General features: G+C 45.0%; 1 protein-coding gene across 1 annotated transcript in view; it reads right to left on the bottom strand.

Annotated features, from left to right (window-relative positions):
* Positions 1–18,514, bottom strand: part of mib1 (MIB E3 ubiquitin protein ligase 1) — a 56,529-nt gene that overhangs the window by 18,722 nt on the left and 19,293 nt on the right. The window contains 7 exon segments of the mRNA XM_083782749.1: positions 1,947–2,098; positions 4,357–4,554; positions 5,398–5,505; positions 8,498–8,631; positions 9,921–10,065; positions 13,265–13,448; positions 17,190–17,394. Coding sequence (XP_083638875.1) covers positions 1,947–2,098; positions 4,357–4,554; positions 5,398–5,505; positions 8,498–8,631; positions 9,921–10,065; positions 13,265–13,448; positions 17,190–17,394 — 1,126 coding nt within the window.

The following is an 18,514-nucleotide window of genomic DNA, read 5'->3' as shown; positions in this document are numbered from 1 at the left end:
GCTCTAGATGAAACAACATTGTCTGGGATCCAATCCAAGTCATTACACCCTCCCAAACCATATGAAAGTGAAAGCAGAGGAACTCTTTCCTCCAACAGAACCAGTGATGTGAATGGGTTTTCAACGTATAAATGGGTCCCCCGGGACCCAGTGGTGCTCTTTCAGATGAGTATAGACGGAGGGTGACATGATTGCGTCCTCCCTCATTTTAGTGAATCTGAAGGACATCACTGGCATGTAACGATATATAGTATATCGCCATATATCGACGATATGTATCGATTTATTAAAAATGTAAATAAATTTGGGGGGGGGGGGGGGGGGGGGGGGGGGCTAGGTGTGATAAGAAATGTCAGCTGTAATCATATTCCATCATATTCACATGATTTTGGAGAGAAATGAGACAGTAGAGGCCTGGAGAGGGGAGCTGTATATGTGTCTGTGACTGTGCCCAGGTGATGGTCGTTATTGATGCTCATTAATACATCAAGGAAGGCAATTATCTTTGCAATGTAGGTAAATAAAAATTGTGAAAAAAGCTTTGGGGGGGGGGGGGGAGGGGAGATAAATCATTAAAAAAAGAAAAATTGGTCATTTGTCTGGAAAATCATTGTGTTGAAAATATCGTGAAAAATCGTATCGTGAACCTCATATCGTGATACGTATCGTGAGTTGAGTGTATCGTTACATGCCTACTGGGAACCAAACCAACTTCCCAGCCAGGGTGGAATGGACCATGTGCGCACGCACACACACACACACACACACACACACACACACACACACACACACACACACACACACACACGGAATAAGTCTTCCTAGTACTTCCGGGTCGCTTCCCATACTTCCTTCACTAGATGTTTACCAAGGCGTGAATCTATTCTACGTTCCGAGCACAGACATGGTAACTGTCCTCCAAGAATCATGTCAGCTTGGCACGCGCGACAGAATGCAGCCTTGTTAAGTATAACTAACTTGTAAACTTTAGTTTTTGTAGAAGAGGCAAACTAATGTCGTTTATGCCGTTTGCTTCGATTGAATTGATTGAACACGTCGTACGTTGTGCTATAATTTGATTTGGGTGTGTTCTAAATAAACTGTTAAGTGTTGATTATATTGCGGATTAATCTAATTATAGTAAACGAATACTATACTACTAAAAAAAAAGATAAATAATCAAGGGAAAAGAGACCTTACAGTAAAATAATGTTTCAAGTTTACACATACTGTACAAATAAATTATACAATAATCAACACACTTTATGTGCAATATTAGTTTGCCTCTTCTACAAAAAATAAAAGTTACAGTCTGTCGCAGCGTGCCAAGCCGTCATTCTCTTGTATTATTTATTTATTTCCCACCAACGGAGTAACCTTGCGGCAGACTATGTTATCCTCCACCTCGGAGGAAGTCTGGTGCGGCCATTGAAAAATAGCAGATCTACAAGCTCATAGCGCTACGAGCTTGTAGGTCTGCTATTTTTGAAAAATCAAAGAACCACTGACACAGAGACATAGCTTTTTCAGAATCTGATCTCAGAGCAGGCGGGGTGTGACCATGTCAATGCTCGGACATAGAAAAGAGTCACGCGTTAACTTACCAATGACACTCTGTCCCATTTAGTGTCTCAAACCATTTTAATTCCCCCCCAATAACTCTGAGAGTGTACAAATGGAACCGGAACACTCTCAAGAGTTACACAGCCGTTACCGGGGGGGGGCATTCATTCGGAATCCACTCAAGGACAACATTGAGACCCACTATAGGGTAAGCCACTAGCCAGAGTATGCCAACAACATGCAACAATAGCAGCACACCACACTCTGGAAGTTCTTTCCACAAAATGGCGTGTATTATGTTGCATAGAGCGGATGGTCAGAGGTGACACAGCAGCAGCGGCGGTGTAGATTATGGTATTAAGGTCGTGTCTGTCGTCTCCTACCTGGGGTTCCCGCGCAGCGCAGCATGGTGCAGGGCGTTGAAGCCGTTGTTGTTGGTGATGGTGACGTCGGCGCCGGCCTCCAGCAGCACAGACAACATGTCGTCCCGCTTCTTGCTGATGGCGTCGTGCAGGGGCGTGTCACCCTCTGAGTCCTGCCGGGGGGGGGGGGGGGGGGGGGGGGGATAAATTAACCCATTTAGGACCGACAACCAGTGTTGTTTTCGTCGACTAAAACTAAGACGAAAAATGTTCGTCGACAACCTTTTTTCACTGGCGAAAACTAAATTGTTAATAAATTAAAACTATGCTATGGTGACTAAAACTAAGACTAAATATATTGACAATTTCGTCAACACATAAAAACTAGACTAAAATGTTAGGAAGGGACTAGTGGACAAGAGTATAAGTAAGAGTATAACTAAAACTAGACTTAACACTAAAACATTTCAGGTGACTAAAATGTGACTAAAACTAAATTAAAACTATTCAAAAGACTAATGACTAAAACTAAAATCAAAATTTGCTGCCAAAAACAACACTGCTGACAACCAGATTCTACAAAATGTCTTCTAAAATCGTGACAGTTTTCTTCTGGAAAAACCCCTTATGTTTCTATACGAGTGGTTCTCAAACTATTTCATGTCAAGGGCCCCCTCAAAATGTGTTTTGTGGCCACCAAACCCCCCCATCTGAAAAGATATTGTCCCATAGGGACCGCCCCCCCAGACGCTGAGTTAATGACGTTTGCTGTGAAAGAATATTATATTCAAAGTAAAACATAATGCTTTAAAACACCAAAAGGGGTTCCTGTCCTGAATGAGTTCATCTTCTGTCAATTAGAGTATTCTGTTAGGCCCCATGTTAACCACGTTCAACTCGGTGTCCCTGTTTTGGTCGTTAATGACCAAATGAATAGAAAAAAACACACAAATACGGCATAACATCTCAGGTCCTGTCCAATTTTGGGTGACTGTTTCCGCCGGCTATTTATGAAAAACGGAAAAGGAAAAAGAAAAATAAACGGGACAAAAAGAAAACCCTCCATCCCTCCCACCCATACTGCTCAGTGACAACCGCATAGAATAAAGGTCAGTCATGGAAATGATGATATAGACGGTCAACCACAGTGGTATCCATCCTGTCCATTAGCCCATTTTGACAGATTCTACGTCGTATGAAAAAGCTACGTGTCTATGTCAGTCGTTCTTCGATTTTTCAAAAATAGCAGACCTGCAAGCTCGTAGATGAGCTTGTAGATCTGCTATTTTTTAATAGCTAAAGCATAACATAATTACATAATGCTAACACCAAAAGGGGTTCCCGCCCAAAATGGGTTAGGTGCTTCTACTCAAGTTCCTTCAATTCTACTACTTTTTCATTTGTGCGTTTCATATATGCTACTGTGATATTGTAATATATATATATATAAATAATTTTTGTATTATGTAAAAAGGTGGGCAAAATAAGCTTTTATGCTTCAGCCCATACCTTTTCGGGCTAAAATAGTCACCGTGTTGACTGAATAATGTAAATTGCTTAATAACACAACCATTTTGTTTTGTTTTTTAAATGACCGAAATAAAGATTTAACTTTTAACTTTCACGTAGGACTGAAACGGATATGGGCCTTTATTACACAGTGATGGACGTCACGTTGTGCCTCGCATTAATCCGACCTTGGGGGACTCATTCTGACTGGCTTCTGACCTGAGATCAGATTCTAAAAATGTCTTCTACATCCTGACAGTTTTCATTCTGACCTGAGATCAGATTCTAAAAAATGTCTTCTATGTCAGTCGCTCTTCGATTTTTCAAAAAATAGCAGACCTACAAGCTCGTAGCGCGCCACTCGGTGGCGTGCTATGAGCTTGTAGATCTGCTACTGTACTCTACTGCTCAAGTACAATTTAGAGGCATTTGTACTTTACATGAGCATTTCCGAGAGGCAAATATTGTACTTTCACTCCGCTACGTTTATTTGACAACTTTAGCTACTAATTTACTTTGTAGATTTTGAATGTTACTACAAAACGTACATTAACAACTTCAACCCTATATACATTTGGGCCATTTGAAAATAGCAGACCTACAAGCTCACAATGCGACGCATTGTGAGCTTGTAGATCTGCCATTTTCAAAAGATACACGTACACGACACAAAAAAATTAGCACTTTTACTTTTGGTACTTTAAGTACATATTGATACCAATACTTCAGAATTTCCGAACCTTTACTTGTAACGTAGTAGTATAAGTAAAGTATGCGAGTGATTTTTCCACCACTGGCTAAATGCGTGGAACTTAAAAGTGTTAACATTAGGTGCAATGGCCTATCTTTAGGCCTACCAATATTATCTTAATTCTGCTATTTAAACTAAACTAAAGAGCTGGGATGGGGTCTCTCTGTATACCTGGAGGCTGGGGTGGCAGCCCAGGTCCAGCAGCGTTTTGACCACCTGCAGGTGGCCCTTGTTGACGGCGATGTGCAGCGGCGTCTGCCGGCGCTTGTTGCGGGCGTTCAGGTCGGCCCCGCCCCGCTGCAGCACCTCGATGACGGAGCCCTCGTCGCCGAACGCCGCGTGGTGCACCGCCCGGTCGCCGTCCTTGTCCTGGGGAGGACAGACACGGTCACACATAAGACACCAGAATGACATTGTCCTTGTATTGGGGAGGACCACGGTCACACAGACACCAAAATGACATTGTCCTTGTACTGGGGAGGACACGGTCACACATAAGACAACAGAATGACATTGTCCTTGTACTGGGGAGGACAGACACGGTCACACATAAGACACCAGAATTACATGGTCCTTGTCCTGGGGAGGACACGGTCACACACAAGACACCAGAATGACATTGTCCTTGTACTGGGGAGGACAGACACGGTCACACATAAGACACCAGAATGTCCTTGTACTGGGGAGGACACGGTCACACCATAGAGTATATCTATAGAGAAGACACCCGAGTTCTCCTCCCATCCACTTGCATTGAGTTGCTCAAAAGCGCATGAGGCGGATTCACTCCTCCTTCCTGGTAGGAACAGAGTGCATTCTGGGACGGATTGCAATGGTGAGTGGCCCCAAACACATGAACGCGCTGCCGTTGAACGCGCACGAGGGTCGTCCGTCGTGAACGTGTACAATGATAGTCAACGAATTTGGCGTTAGCATTATGTTATAATAAAGCTATTGAAAAATAGCAGATCTACAAGCTACGAGCTTGTAGGTCTGCTATTTTTTTTTAAATCCAAGAACCACTGACATGGAAACATAAGCTTTTCCAGAAAACTGTCAGGATGTGGAAGACATTTTTAGATGTCAGAATGGGTTAATGGCGTGGATGATAAGAGGAGCGGGTGGGAACATTGAAGGAAGACAGAAGCTCTTCTTTTGAGCGGCGCTAGCCCCCTGCTATGAGGGACTGTGTGCGTCCGTCTGTGTGCATACCTCAGCCTCCAGGTCCACGCTGTGTTTGAGCAGCAGCTTCAGCACGTCCACGTGTCCGTTCTGACTGGCCGCCTGCATGGCCGTGTGGCCGGCACACTGCCCGTTCACCTGCACACACGCACACGCACACACACACACACACACACACACACACACACAATGAGTCTGTCTGTCTGGGCGCATGGCGTGTTTGGTCCGATGTACTAACAGTCCGACAGCCTACCCTAAAACTATAACCTCACAGGAAGCCACGGGTGCCACGCATGACGGGAGCCACGGGTTGGGTTTTAACCTGCCGAGGGTTAGTTTTAACCTGCCGCGTATGCCGGGAGCCACGGGTTGGGTTTTAACCTGCCGAGGGTTAGTTTTAACCTGCCGCGTATGCCGGGAGCCACGGGTTGGGTTTTAACCTGCCGAGGGTTAGTTTTAACCTGCCGCGTATGCCGGGAGCCACGGGTCAGTTGTAACCGGCCACGCACTGCATGTCACGAGCGACGGTGTTGTCGGACTAATGCCCGTCGGACTGCAGGAACTGGGGATGGCAGTCGAAAAATGACGATGATGTCTAACCAACGTATGCACCCCTGTCTGTCTGTCTGTCTATCTCTGTGTGTGTGTGTGTGTGTGTGTGTGTGTGTGTGTGTGTGTGTGTGTGTGTGTGTGTGTGTGTGTGTGTGTGTGTGTGTGTGCGCGCGCGCGCTCGTGCACTTGTGTTTGTCGATGTGAAGCAGCAGCATTTTATGTCGATCCACAAAACTAGCTGTTCACCTGGAGCACCACCAGCGTAATAAGTGGCTGGGCGTGTGTGTGTGTGTGTGTGTGTGTGTGTGTGTGTGTGTGTGTGTGTGTGTGTGTGTGTGTGTGTGTGTGTGTGTGTGTGTTTCATTGCTAACTGCAGCACTGCAATAACTCAGAGCATAAATATTAATGCGGACTCCTTTGGGAGTCTCGAGACGTCTCTTGTCCTGGCCTGGCCCGGATCACTTGGCCAGGCCCAGTGTGCTCGGCTTTAAGAAAATCATTCCATTGAAAGGCGCTGGGGCACCTGGCCAACACACACACACACACACACACACACACACACACACACACACACACGTGGTAAAAGTACTCAAATGTTTTACTTGCCAATATATAAATACTAGGTTTTGTTTTTGGATAGGTGGCAAAGCCTTTCATCCAATCAGGATAGAGAGACAAAAACGAAACCTAAGGGTTTTTTTTACCCCCAGGGGTTAACTGGGGACAGGGAGGAACTCCTTATATGGTCAGCACACTCTATAGTATTATCACAACAAAACAAAAAAATAAGTGATATTTGAATTAAGTGAAATCACTGAATATACCTTTAACAGTTTCCGTGCTTTGAATGGATTCCTCCAGGTTAATGTCGCTGCCATATCGGACATACGCGACTTTTGTTTTATGTGTTTAATCCGCCGTAATGTAATAAATAAAAATAAAATCCTTCTTCGCCGCGGAGAAAGAGACTAGATCCATTTGTTTTGACGGAGAAACCGGAAATCGTCACATGCTGTGGGCTGCTAGGGCTTCTGGGAAATTGAGGCCAATGCAAACGAATGGGGTTCAACACCTCATGGAGGAGGGTCCTGTGCTGCGTCTTCCGGGTGTACCAAGATGGCGGGTGGTGCTGCCGTTCATAACAAACGGGGGGAGCTTTTTTCGCTCGATTTTCGCGGATTAAAAGCCCACATAATTCAGCGTATGCTCTAAAGGTAATACAACAATCTCGGCAGTGAAGGGGGGTTGATTAAAAGTCTGGTAAATCGTTTTCCGCAGTCAAACTGTTAAAGTACCAAAAGTAAAAAGTACTAATTGTGCAGAATGTCCCATTTTAACAAATTAACTGCTTCTGCTGATCTACAGGCTTGCTTGTAGATCAGCAGAAATAGATACAGAGATGTGTATAGGGCTGAAGTGTATATATAATAATATAATAATAATCAAACTAACTTGTATCTAAAGTGTATATATTTCTAAATAAATGTGGTGGAGTAAAAGTACAATATTTGCCTCTGAGATGCAGCGGAGTTGAAATAAAAGTATTGGATATTGGACACACTCCAGTAAAGTACAAATACATCAAAACTGTACTCAAGTATAGTATTTACTTAAGTAAATGTACTTAGTTACTTTCCACCACTTGCGCACACACGTACGCACACACACCCCCATCCAGGCATCCACCCTCCCTTCCTCCCTCTCTCTCTCTCGAACAGTATTGCAAAGTGTTCAGGTGGCTTAGACCTTAGTGACTCTTTAACCCTTTTTGGTGTTTTAGCTATTGAAAAATAGCAGATCTACAAGCTCATAGCGCGCCACCGAGTGGCGCGCTACGAGCTTGTAGGTCTGCTATTTTAGAAAGATCGTAAAAATGTGGCGCAAATCTTTGAATATATATTCTTTAAAAAAGTGAGGTCTAAATGGGGTTTGTTTTTTTAAAGTAATATGTCTCGTGTCCCCTCCCAGCAAATGGGCGTTCCCCCCCCCCCCCCAGAGCAGCCCTTTGTCAGGACAGATCCTCTGGCCCAATGCAGGACTATAGTGGATATCAGCTGGACACACTCGGAGCGCCGCAATGCACACCACGATGCACCTCGATGCCTCCGCTGGGCGCCGGCTTAATGCCTTTCTGATTGAGAGAGGAGCAGCAGGGAGGATCTCATCGCTGCTCTCCTAGGAGCCAAACGGGCCGTCCTCTGTGCATGTGCGTACGTGTGCGTGTGTGTGTGTGTGCGGGCAGGGTGGTGGGGGTGAATTCAAGAACAAATATCAGTGTACTCAGAGAGACACTCTGTGATTTGCTATATTATAAATGCTCGAAGGCCAAAGGATTTTTCTTTTCATTAAACAGCAGCTAGCTAGCTAGCTACGGCCGCATGCTCCGGCCATGGTAGCTCAGTGTAAACTGAGCTAGAAGAGACCGAGTGAAACGATTTTCAGAACGAGGTGCTTTTGCCTATTAAATTACTGGATGGCGCCCTGAGCCGCCACCACCAGACAGGTAAATGAGACAACAATACACACATTATTATAACCCCCCCCCCCAACAGCAAAGTGTGTTTGAGGCAGCACTTACGTCCACATCAGGTCGTTTGAGGATGTCCTCCACCTTGGCCAGGTCTCCATTAGCCGCAGCCTTGACCAGCTCCTCATTGATGTCTCCCGACTCCTGCGTCTCAAACAGCTTCTTCAGCAGCTGAGACAGGCGCTCTACAGACACACGCACACACACACACACACACACACACACACGCACACACACACAAAACGGGGCGAACGAAAGCCATTATCAGAATGGTAATTTGTGTAGGTGCACAGAAGCGAGACAGAAGAGAGAGAATGTTAGACAGACAAGTGAGCCAAAAACCAAAGTTTTTGTGCATTATTCAACCCATTAAGACCCGAGGCCAATTATTAAAAAAAAAAAAAATCTGAAAAAAAAACCTACGTTTCTGTCTTAGTGGTTCTCAAACTATTTCATGTCAAGGAGGCCCACAATTATATATTTATTTGGCCACCGCCGCCCCCATCTCAAACTATTTTGTTCCAGGGACCCGCAGAATAGTCTAGTAGCCAGCCCATAGAGCACCCCCCCCCCCCCCCCCCCCCCCCCACAGAGTACACCAAGGTTTTATGTTAGAAATGTTGAGTATGGGTCCCCAGCATGTAGGAACTGCCGGATGCATTATGTTGGGCATTTTTCATAATTGGCATAATATGTGACCATACCATTAACAACCTATAGAAAGGAAACATTTTCAAAATGTCATCATGCTTTCTGTAGCATGTGACGTGTCAAACTAGGGGTGTTTTCATGATGCTGAATCCATTCCAGGCATTAGTTTTGCAAAAACAAAACACTCATTGGGCTAAAAAACGGCCAATTGGATGATGTCAGCACATTTGGGCATATTATTGGTCACATGACATTGGTCACATCAAGTCGGTCACATATTATGCCAATTATGAAAATTGCCCAACATATATGCAAGTTAGCATCCGGCAGTTTCTACATGCTGGGGACCCATACTAAACATTTATAACATAAAACCTTGGTGTACTCAACATGTCCAGGTTCACTTTTTGGCTACTAGGCTAGAAGCAAAGATTTGCGTTGCAAATGTTCAATAAAACAAAATAGCTGATCTATAAGCTCAGTATAGCGCGGCACTCGGCCGCTTGCGCTACCAACTACATAATACATTTGGGGGGTCCTCGACATGAAAACGTTTTGAGAACGACTGACATGGAAACGTGCATTGTTCATAAAGCTGCGGTGGTCTGTGGCGGTCGTGTAGCGCGGCTGTGTGTTAGCATTATGCTATGCTTTAGCTATTGAAAAACAGCAGATCTACAAGCTCACGTGCTTGTAGGTCTGCTATTTTTGAGAAATCAAAGAACGACTGACATAGAAACATAAGCTTTTTCAGAAAACCGTCAGGACGTAGAAGACATTTTTTAGAATCTGATCTCAGGTCAGAATGGGTTAACTTTAATACCTCCAGAGGCGTTGGTGACGGCCGAGCCGGACGGCGCCACCTTGGTGACGGCGGCGGGGTTGTAGGTCCACGAGGTGCCGCACACCTCCACCTTCAGGTCGCTGTCCGAGTAGATCTGCTGCACTCGGCCCACCTTACCCAGGGTCTGGGGAGGGGAGACGCACACCACACAAGACTCATTAGAAACAGTGGGTTACAACCCCACCTTACCCAGGGTCTGGGGAGGGGAGACGCACACCACACAAGACTCATTAGAAACAGTGGGGTTACAACCTCACCTTACCCAGGGTCTGGGGAGGGGAGACGCACACCACACAAGACTCATTAGAAACAGTGCTTTTCAACCCTTTTCATATCAAGGACCATTATTTTACAGAAAGCCAACACCATCTTCCACCATCGGAGCGACGGTACACAGTACCTTTGCTGCAGGCTAGGGTGCTAAGCGGTGTGCCAGTGCGCATGCGTCCTCAAAATTAAAAATGTGCTGTCAATCAAGCGCCGGGAAGTGCTTCTGCGTAAGTCCCAATAGATTTATTTTTATAATGGGATGAATCTAGAGTTGCAATACTCTCCATTGACTCCCCAGTCCCCACTTATCCAATAGATATCGGGTTATTTTATGAATCGTTATTCATGCATCCCTCTTTTATCCATCCGGCGAGATGGGTCGCCGCATTTTAGGAGCACCAAGTAACTCCTCCAGGTGCTCCTCTGAGTACTAGACCGTTGTGTGCAGCCCTGAGTATAAGACTTATGAACAAGCAGGCCCCATCTCAGTTCTGTGCATACAATGTAATGCAATGCCTCTTGGAACTATGACCGGTAGCCTTTTGTTTCGTTCTCCCTCTCCTGTAAGAGAGGAGCTGTTAAATGTTGTCAATGAATTGTGTGATCTGTTTGTATGTGTTTTCTGTGCATGCTTGGCACAAAACAAATTGCCGCAAGGACAAATAAAGTATCTATCTATCTATCTTTATTCTGCATTTGAGCCACCATTTTGATGACATTTAGCGTCTCAGACCCGAAACCTTTTGATGTCATTGGATAAGATTTTGTCCACAGTTCTAAATTGTGTAAGACTTCTTGTAAATTAAGCAATGCAGATGTTTAACAATAGTTTAACTCTTGAGAGCGTAAAATAAAACCAAATGGACCTCCATTTGGTTTCATGTTACACTCAAGACTAAAAGATCTATATTAAGGGTCCATTTGGTTACCAACTCTCCATCACGTGTGCGTGTGTGTGTGTGTGTGTGTGTGTGTGTGTGTGTAAAATCAGCTCAACCATTGAGATAGGGCGACAGCCATGAAGCAGAGCAGAAGGTTGGGTTATTCGGCTAAGAAGCTATTGGACCAGGAGAAGAGGAGAAGTCATCGACAAGGCCGTTACGTGCAAGGGAGAAAATAAACACCGACAGACAGGGGATCATCACAGGCAAACGTAACGTTTTTCCTCTCATTAGTCATTCAAATGGCATGGACTCGCTGTACAAACAGAGAGACACACAGAGAGACAGAGAGAGAGCAAGAGAGCGAGAGAGAGAGAGACTCATCTATTTAGCCAGGTTATTCCACATCTATACAGCCAATAAACGGCATCCTCTCCCAGGGTTTGGGAGGAGGAGGAGGAGGCGGCAAAATGCCTTCCAATTTTCCAATCATATTGTGCCGTGGCTGCACGAGGAGGAGGAGGAGGAGGAGGGGGCACTTTGTGGAGACCGCGGAGCAATACAGTACCGGGGCCGTCCTGGAGGATGCTATCAATAATGGGGGGGGGGGGGGGGGGACACTGCTGCAATAAGCGGCAGCCGCAGAAGACAGACGGGGAACAGCCGTGGTTAGTGATCAAAGCTACAGCCCCATCTCGGGGTTTTAAGGCTCATTAGCTGCCGAGAGGGGGCTAGTTTGGCAGGGATAAGTGGCATATTGTAACGAGAACTGGCGTTACACACAGCCAACGGCATTATGGAGGGCAGCAATGAATAAACTTCCATAATGGGGAAAGAATACAGTCTCTTTGAGAAAGAGAGGGGGGAGAAAGGGTTGTAATCACTACTACCATAACGGCCATAATCTTTATGGTGTTCCAGGGCTAATTTGGCACAGAGGAATCTTTGGCGCGTTTGTGTTATCTCTTACACGGGAGATGAAGTCAGCACTGGCTAAAGACCATAAGCGGGTAGCAGGAAATTACAGTGGCTGTAAACACGTTGAATTGTTTCATCCAACGATCCGCCCTGTTTAAATACGCTAACCCCGCTGTTTTTTTAATTTTTGAGTGGTGCAACCACTCCTACAACCAGCCATGTCCTTGTACACCTATGTATGTATGTGTTCACGGATGTGTTAATGAGCACCGGTATGAGTACCAGTAGGTGGCGCTGTTGTGCCATGCAGAAACAGAGCTGACAGACTGTTGCCTGCTAATGAGAGAGAGAGAGAGAGAGAGAGAGAGAGAGGAGGGGGGGGGGGGGGGGGGGGGGAGAGATCAGGGGAGTTGCACCACTCGGTTCACACGGGTGTGATTTTTGTATTATTAAAAAGAAAGAGCGGATTTGTCCCGGACCCGGTGACGAGGCCGTCGAGTTACGACGACGAAACCGGGAAATCAAGCCATGCTCTCTGGGCTGCTAGGGCTTCTGGGAAAATGAGCCCCAATGCAAGTGGACATGCCGTTCGTTTGGACTACAAGTCGACAACATGCGGTTGTTCCGCATTGTAATGGCGGCTCGTTTTTCTCTTCAACAACAACAACCCATCTGACTATTTTTCGCCGGATTTCCGTCGAACAAAGCTGCAAATACTTCGGCGTTATGCTCCAAAGGTAATAAGACAATCTAGGCAGCGTAGAATGTTGGATTAAATAGCGGGGGAGCACGGGTTACGCAGTAGACCTGTTAAAGTCACTCGGCCAAGTACAAATAAGACTAGTTCGTTGGGCCTAATTGCACAGGTGTGAAAACCTTGCTCTGGAACGCAATGGTGTATCTTATATTGTTGCCGTCGAGTGGAATCACTCGGTGGCGCGCTATGAGCTTGTAGATCTATATGTATAACATAATGCTTAGTTAAAACACCAAAAGGGGTTCCCGTCCAGAATGGGTTAAAACGTTGGTTAAATATTTCAACATGGCATCCATAAGTTTGGGATATATCAGAACAAGCGAAAATGTTCCAACTCTTTCAACAATGGCGACGTGTTGATAGCTCGTCGATTTTGGCTATACTTTTGTGAGAATGTCGTATAGGGTGAAGTTTAAAAGTTAAAAACAGGGCATAAAGTTACATTCAAAGTGACACAAGTGATACACTTTACGTTCTAAAAGCAGGAGACTACTTACGGGCAGCATGGCCTCGGCCCACTCCCCATGGCCCCTCTGCAGCAGCTTGATGCGGTCGATGTCGTAGCATATCTGGACCAGGTCTCCCACCAGGAACTGGGAGCTTCCGCCCTCCGCGCCGGCTGCCGCGTCTCCACTGCGCACCACGTTGGCCTTGGTCAGCACCGCGGGGTTAAAGGTCCACCTGAGGACACACACACACACACACACACATTATTAAACTCATAACCAGAAAATGTCATAGCGATGTCATGTAACAGTGACGGCTTAGTTGCACGATATAATGTATTTTTTGAGTGGTGCAACCACTCCAAGGAACAGCAATGTCCGTGTCCGCCTATGTGTTGTTCACCTATGTATGTGTTGGTTAATGAGCTCCATTATGAGTACCAGTAGGGGCGCTGTTGTGCCAGAAACAGAGAGAGAGAGAGAGAGAGAGACAGTGCTGCACTGTTGCCTGCTAATATGAGAGAGAGAGAGAGAGAGAGAGAGGAGGGGGGGAGAGAGAGGGGAGTTGCACCACTCGGTTCACACAGGTGTGATTTTTTTCCTCAACTACAGAAATCCGTACGCAACTAAAGTCATAGGAATTCGCAGACAAAATCAACAAATCTGTCAAATTGGGTTTTATTTCATTTGCTGCATAGGTTCATGCAGAGACCAGCCATTTCAAGGTCCAGAATGCCGCAGCTCGCTTGGTCTTCAACCAGCCAAAAATAGCACTCTATAGAATATACTCATGGTTTCATTATATTAGATTACGTATTGAGGACTATTGTTATGTATTTGATGTTCTACCATGTTTTGTTCATGCTTACTGTAGATCACTCTGGATTAAAAGGGTTATATATGTAGAGTTTACAATTGTAGTCTTGGACAACTATAAGACCAAAGCGATCAGTCGATCGACTATTGATGGGGACTACGAGGAGATAGCCCTATTTACAACATAGACTTTGGTTACAAATTTGAACCGGCAGCAATAAATGATCATATCAAAGTAATTCAATAATTCAATAATTGAAAGTCTGACTTAATTTATATCCAGGCATGGCAAACTGGAGGATTTAGAAGATTTTTTATTTTTATTTAAAATGTTCAGGCCAAAATGGATTAAAGAAGAAATAAAAAGAAAAAAGATTGATGGGACAGCTTACATTCAGAGAAAATATTCAAATACACATTTCTGACAACATCAGCCGGGCACGAATTTACTGTAGGCAAAGTAAGGTATATATTGCCTTACTCGTTTACGTTTTCGCCTCCCCTCAGCAGAGAGGCTTTTTGTGCATTATTTGTGTTGTCTTTCAAGGCTGACAGACAGTGTATCAGACCGAAGAACACACATCTATTCTCTCTGTTCTCTGTGTGTCCTGTGTGTCTCAGTGTCTGGAAGGTGTTGTTGGGTCTTTTGACCCTCGAGTGTGAAACGTGTCTGCTAGATGCCTGTATGGCTGCATCCCCCCCAGAACCGCTTTTCACGGGTCACGACACACTACAATGTCCCGACCTCATTCTTCATTTGATTCTTGAGACGGCAGAGAGACGATGGCAACCGGAGAAAGTAAAACGTTTTGTCCAGGGCAAACTTATTTTCGACACGAGGACGCCTCTAAAACCTGTAGGCATACTAGGCCCATCACCACACCGCTAAGCTTAACCCATGCTGGGCAGGATCTACAAGATCTACAAGCTCATAGCGCGCCACCGAGTGGCGCGTTACGAGCTTGTAGGTCTGCTATTTTTGAAAAACCAGAAAACTGTCAGGATGTAGAAGACATTTTTAGAATCTGATCTCAGGTCAGAATGGGTTAAAGCACCACCACCCACCGCACTGGGGGGGGGGGGGGGGAGAACCAGAGGACCCTCGTTTTGCTGCTTTTGCACGGTTCTGTCGCCGGTCTCCACAGAAAATTGGGGATCTATCGTACCTTAGATCGAGGAGCCACCTCGACTCAACCAATCAATGGAAAATGTGGTCTGCCTCCCTCGTACAAAGCGTCCCTTTCATGACGATGGCAGGAAATAATTCCCAAATACATTCCAAAAAGTATTTATTTAAAGACCTTTTAAGCGTCGTACAAAGTAGGGCTGTCGCGGTTACATAATTTAAACCGCGGTGTGATCAATTGGCTCAGAAGCGCGATATGCGATACTGTGCGATATAGTTCTCAAGCCCCCTTTAAAATGAATGAAAAAATACATTATTAATAAACGAAAGTTACACTAAGCTTTACTTTACTATGTTGCTTTATAAATGGCAGAGACGACAATACTTAATTTAATATATTAAATGAATGGTGTAAAACCGAAAGCAGTAATGAAAATGGAACACACCATCAACTGCCTATATAACCCGCAACGGTTTCAGAGAAGAACGCAAATTGATAATTGTTCCGTTTGCTGCTTGTTATTATGATAGTTGCTCCGTGAGTTTGGAAGTAAAGAAGAGCTTGTGAATCAGCAGACCATGAATGATACAGCTTAACACAACTCTTCTTTACTTCCAAACTCACGGAGCAACTATATCAGCCTAATAACAAGCAGCAAACAGAACAGTAACGATATTCCCCGCTTCACAGAAAACTCTCGGATGGTGCACTTATAGCACAAATAGCCTACAGCCCTACACATGTTGCATGCAATTTTAGAAAGTTGAAGGAATCTAGCCTGGTTTTCACGCCACCAGACGAGGATCATCATTGGTAAATAATTCCTTCTGTAGATAGCGAGTGAGTTTGGTTTCTGCTCCAACTCTCTTGGGCACAATCAGCGCAGGAGCATCGCTCATTGATCTCAGCAGAGGTCTCTAACCAAGAGTCCTTTGTTGGCTCCACGTTCGCTGCGTCTGCGATGGTCGCTGCAGGGCGTCCATCGGCCCACTGTCAGGGATCCTGCGGTTTATTGCGCCTGTGCGGTTTTTCTGCCCCCTTGCGGTTTCAACTTGTAATAGCGCGATATGCGATAAATGCGATAATTGCGACAGCCCTAGTACAAAGCCAACTCGAGTTGTGACAAATCACAAACACAATATTTTGGACCAAACAATAAATTACAAAGAAGAAAAACAACTAAAAAAGAAGTGTTGTAACCTGCCGTTTTTTTCTTCTTTCTAATTATTTGTTCGGCCCAATTTCTTTTGTTTGTTGTCATGATTTGTCACAAGTTGGCTTTGTACGACGCTTTAAAAGGTCTTTAAATAAATACTTTTTGAAATGTCTATGGGAAAAATGCATTAAGAATTATTTCCTGGGCCTGGCGTCGTCATGAAAGGGGACGGGACAGCGACGCTCCCGCCCCCTCGAGATACCCGGAAAAGAAATCCCCGTTCATTTTCCTCATAGACTTTTCAGAAAGTATTTATTCAAAGATGTTTACGCCGCGGACAAAGACAACTCTTGTCGTGACAAATCATGACGACAAACAATTTTTCGAGCTGAACAAATAATTAGAAAGAAGACGAAAACGGCATGTTACAACAATTTTTGTTGTTTTTCTTCTTTGTAATTATTTGTTTGGTCCAATTTGTCATGATTTGTCACGACAAGAGTTGGCTTTGTACGACACTTATAAGGTCTTTAAATAAATACTTTTTGAAATGTCTATGGGAAAAATGCATTGGAATCTATTCCCTGGGCCTGGCGTCGTCATGAACGGGGGCAGGACCGCGACGCTCTATTGGCGTTGCCTTACTCAAAGAGTTCCCAGCTCCGCCCACTGCCCTAACAATGCATTGTAAAACAGTGGCTCACAGAAGCCGACAGGGAACGTTCTCAGAGTCCGATTCAGAGAAAGGCTGGCCATATGAGGGTGGCGGTGGTGGTGGCGACCTCATTTATCTCGCCAAGAGTTTTGGGCTTGTTTTTTTGGAGGCGAGTTTGGCTTATTTCTCTCACAGAGAGTCGTTCAACACTGGAACCTTTACCTGTTCCCACTGGGGTACTGAACGACGATGTCGTGGTCCTCGTCGATGCCACACACCGTCCCGGTGGTGGTGAGGGTCTCGAACATGCCGTCCGTCCAGCCGCCGTGACCGTGCTGCAGGGACTGCACGATCTCCAGGTCCAGGTCGATGTTGACCAGGTCTCCGATCTGAAGACCACCGGGGTTCCTGTTTCCGTTCTGCTCACCTGGGGGAAGGAGGACGGACAGTCGGGACTTGGTAAGAACAAAAAAAAAGGGAATAATTGTTCAATCCCTTAAAGGACCACTTAACCACTTTTCAACCTATCTTCATATAATAAGTCCTCACTAATAATCATGAAAAAATGGCGCAATTCTTTTCTACCCTGTCTGTGTCTCATATTAGAGCTGTGGGCAGTTCAGAAACCGTCTTCCAGTGAAATCATCGATGGGGAATACAAGCTAATAAAAACTGCAGGCTTTCTAGTCCTGAAAGGTTGCAATGCGAAAATGGAAGCCATCGTTCTCACGATAATGAAAATCTAATCTTGTTTAAAAAATAATCTTCCCAATGATGAGGTCACTGGAAGACGGTTTCTAAACTGCACACAGCCCTATATGAGACACAGACTGAGTAGAAAAAAATCGTGCCATTTTATCATGATTATTAGTGAGGACCTATTATATGAAGATAGGTTGAAAAGTGGTGAAGTGGTCCTTTAACCCATTCGGGGGCGGGAAACCCCTCTTGGTGTTTTCAAGCGTTACGTTACACTTTAGCTATAGAGAGTATGCACATGCATGATTTTTCCCATCAGGACACGCTCTGACGCTCGGACACGCTAGATGTCGCTCACGCGACATCTAGACTGAGTGGCAAAACATTGAGCAGCATGGAAGTGTTGGAGTTTGGAAGTGCTCGTTGGAAATCACTCAACCGTCCTGCCGTACCACCCGTTTCTAAATGTCACATGATGCAGGAGGCAGCAAAATGTTATTGAAAACAAGCACTTCCAAACTCTGACACTTGGAAAAATAATCAAATGCAGGGCATTTCTTGACAGAAAGTAGCTCATAACGTTTCTATGGTAGATGTTTTATGAAACAACCTTTGCAGATAGAAAGAGGATAATTCAAGCTTTTCGTACAGCTGCAATGTTGGTGAGTTGAACATTGTTTAATGCAATCGGACAGGACTTTTCTGTTTGGATGAATGGGCTGTCAAGGCCAGAAAGTCGTTTTTTGCCACTCAGTGGGCGTTCCCGCATAACTTCCAGGTACGATGATGTCACACGCATACCCTCTATTGAAAAATAGCAGATCTACAAGCCGCGCTATGAACTTGTA

Source organism: Protomyctophum parallelum (assembly GCF_964188405.1).
Source record: "Protomyctophum parallelum genome assembly, chromosome: 14".
In the NCBI taxonomy this organism is placed as follows: Eukaryota; Metazoa; Chordata; class Actinopteri; order Myctophiformes; family Myctophidae; genus Protomyctophum; species Protomyctophum parallelum.
Note: the sequence above shows the minus strand (reverse complement) of the source record. Positions and strands in the feature narration are given on the sequence as shown.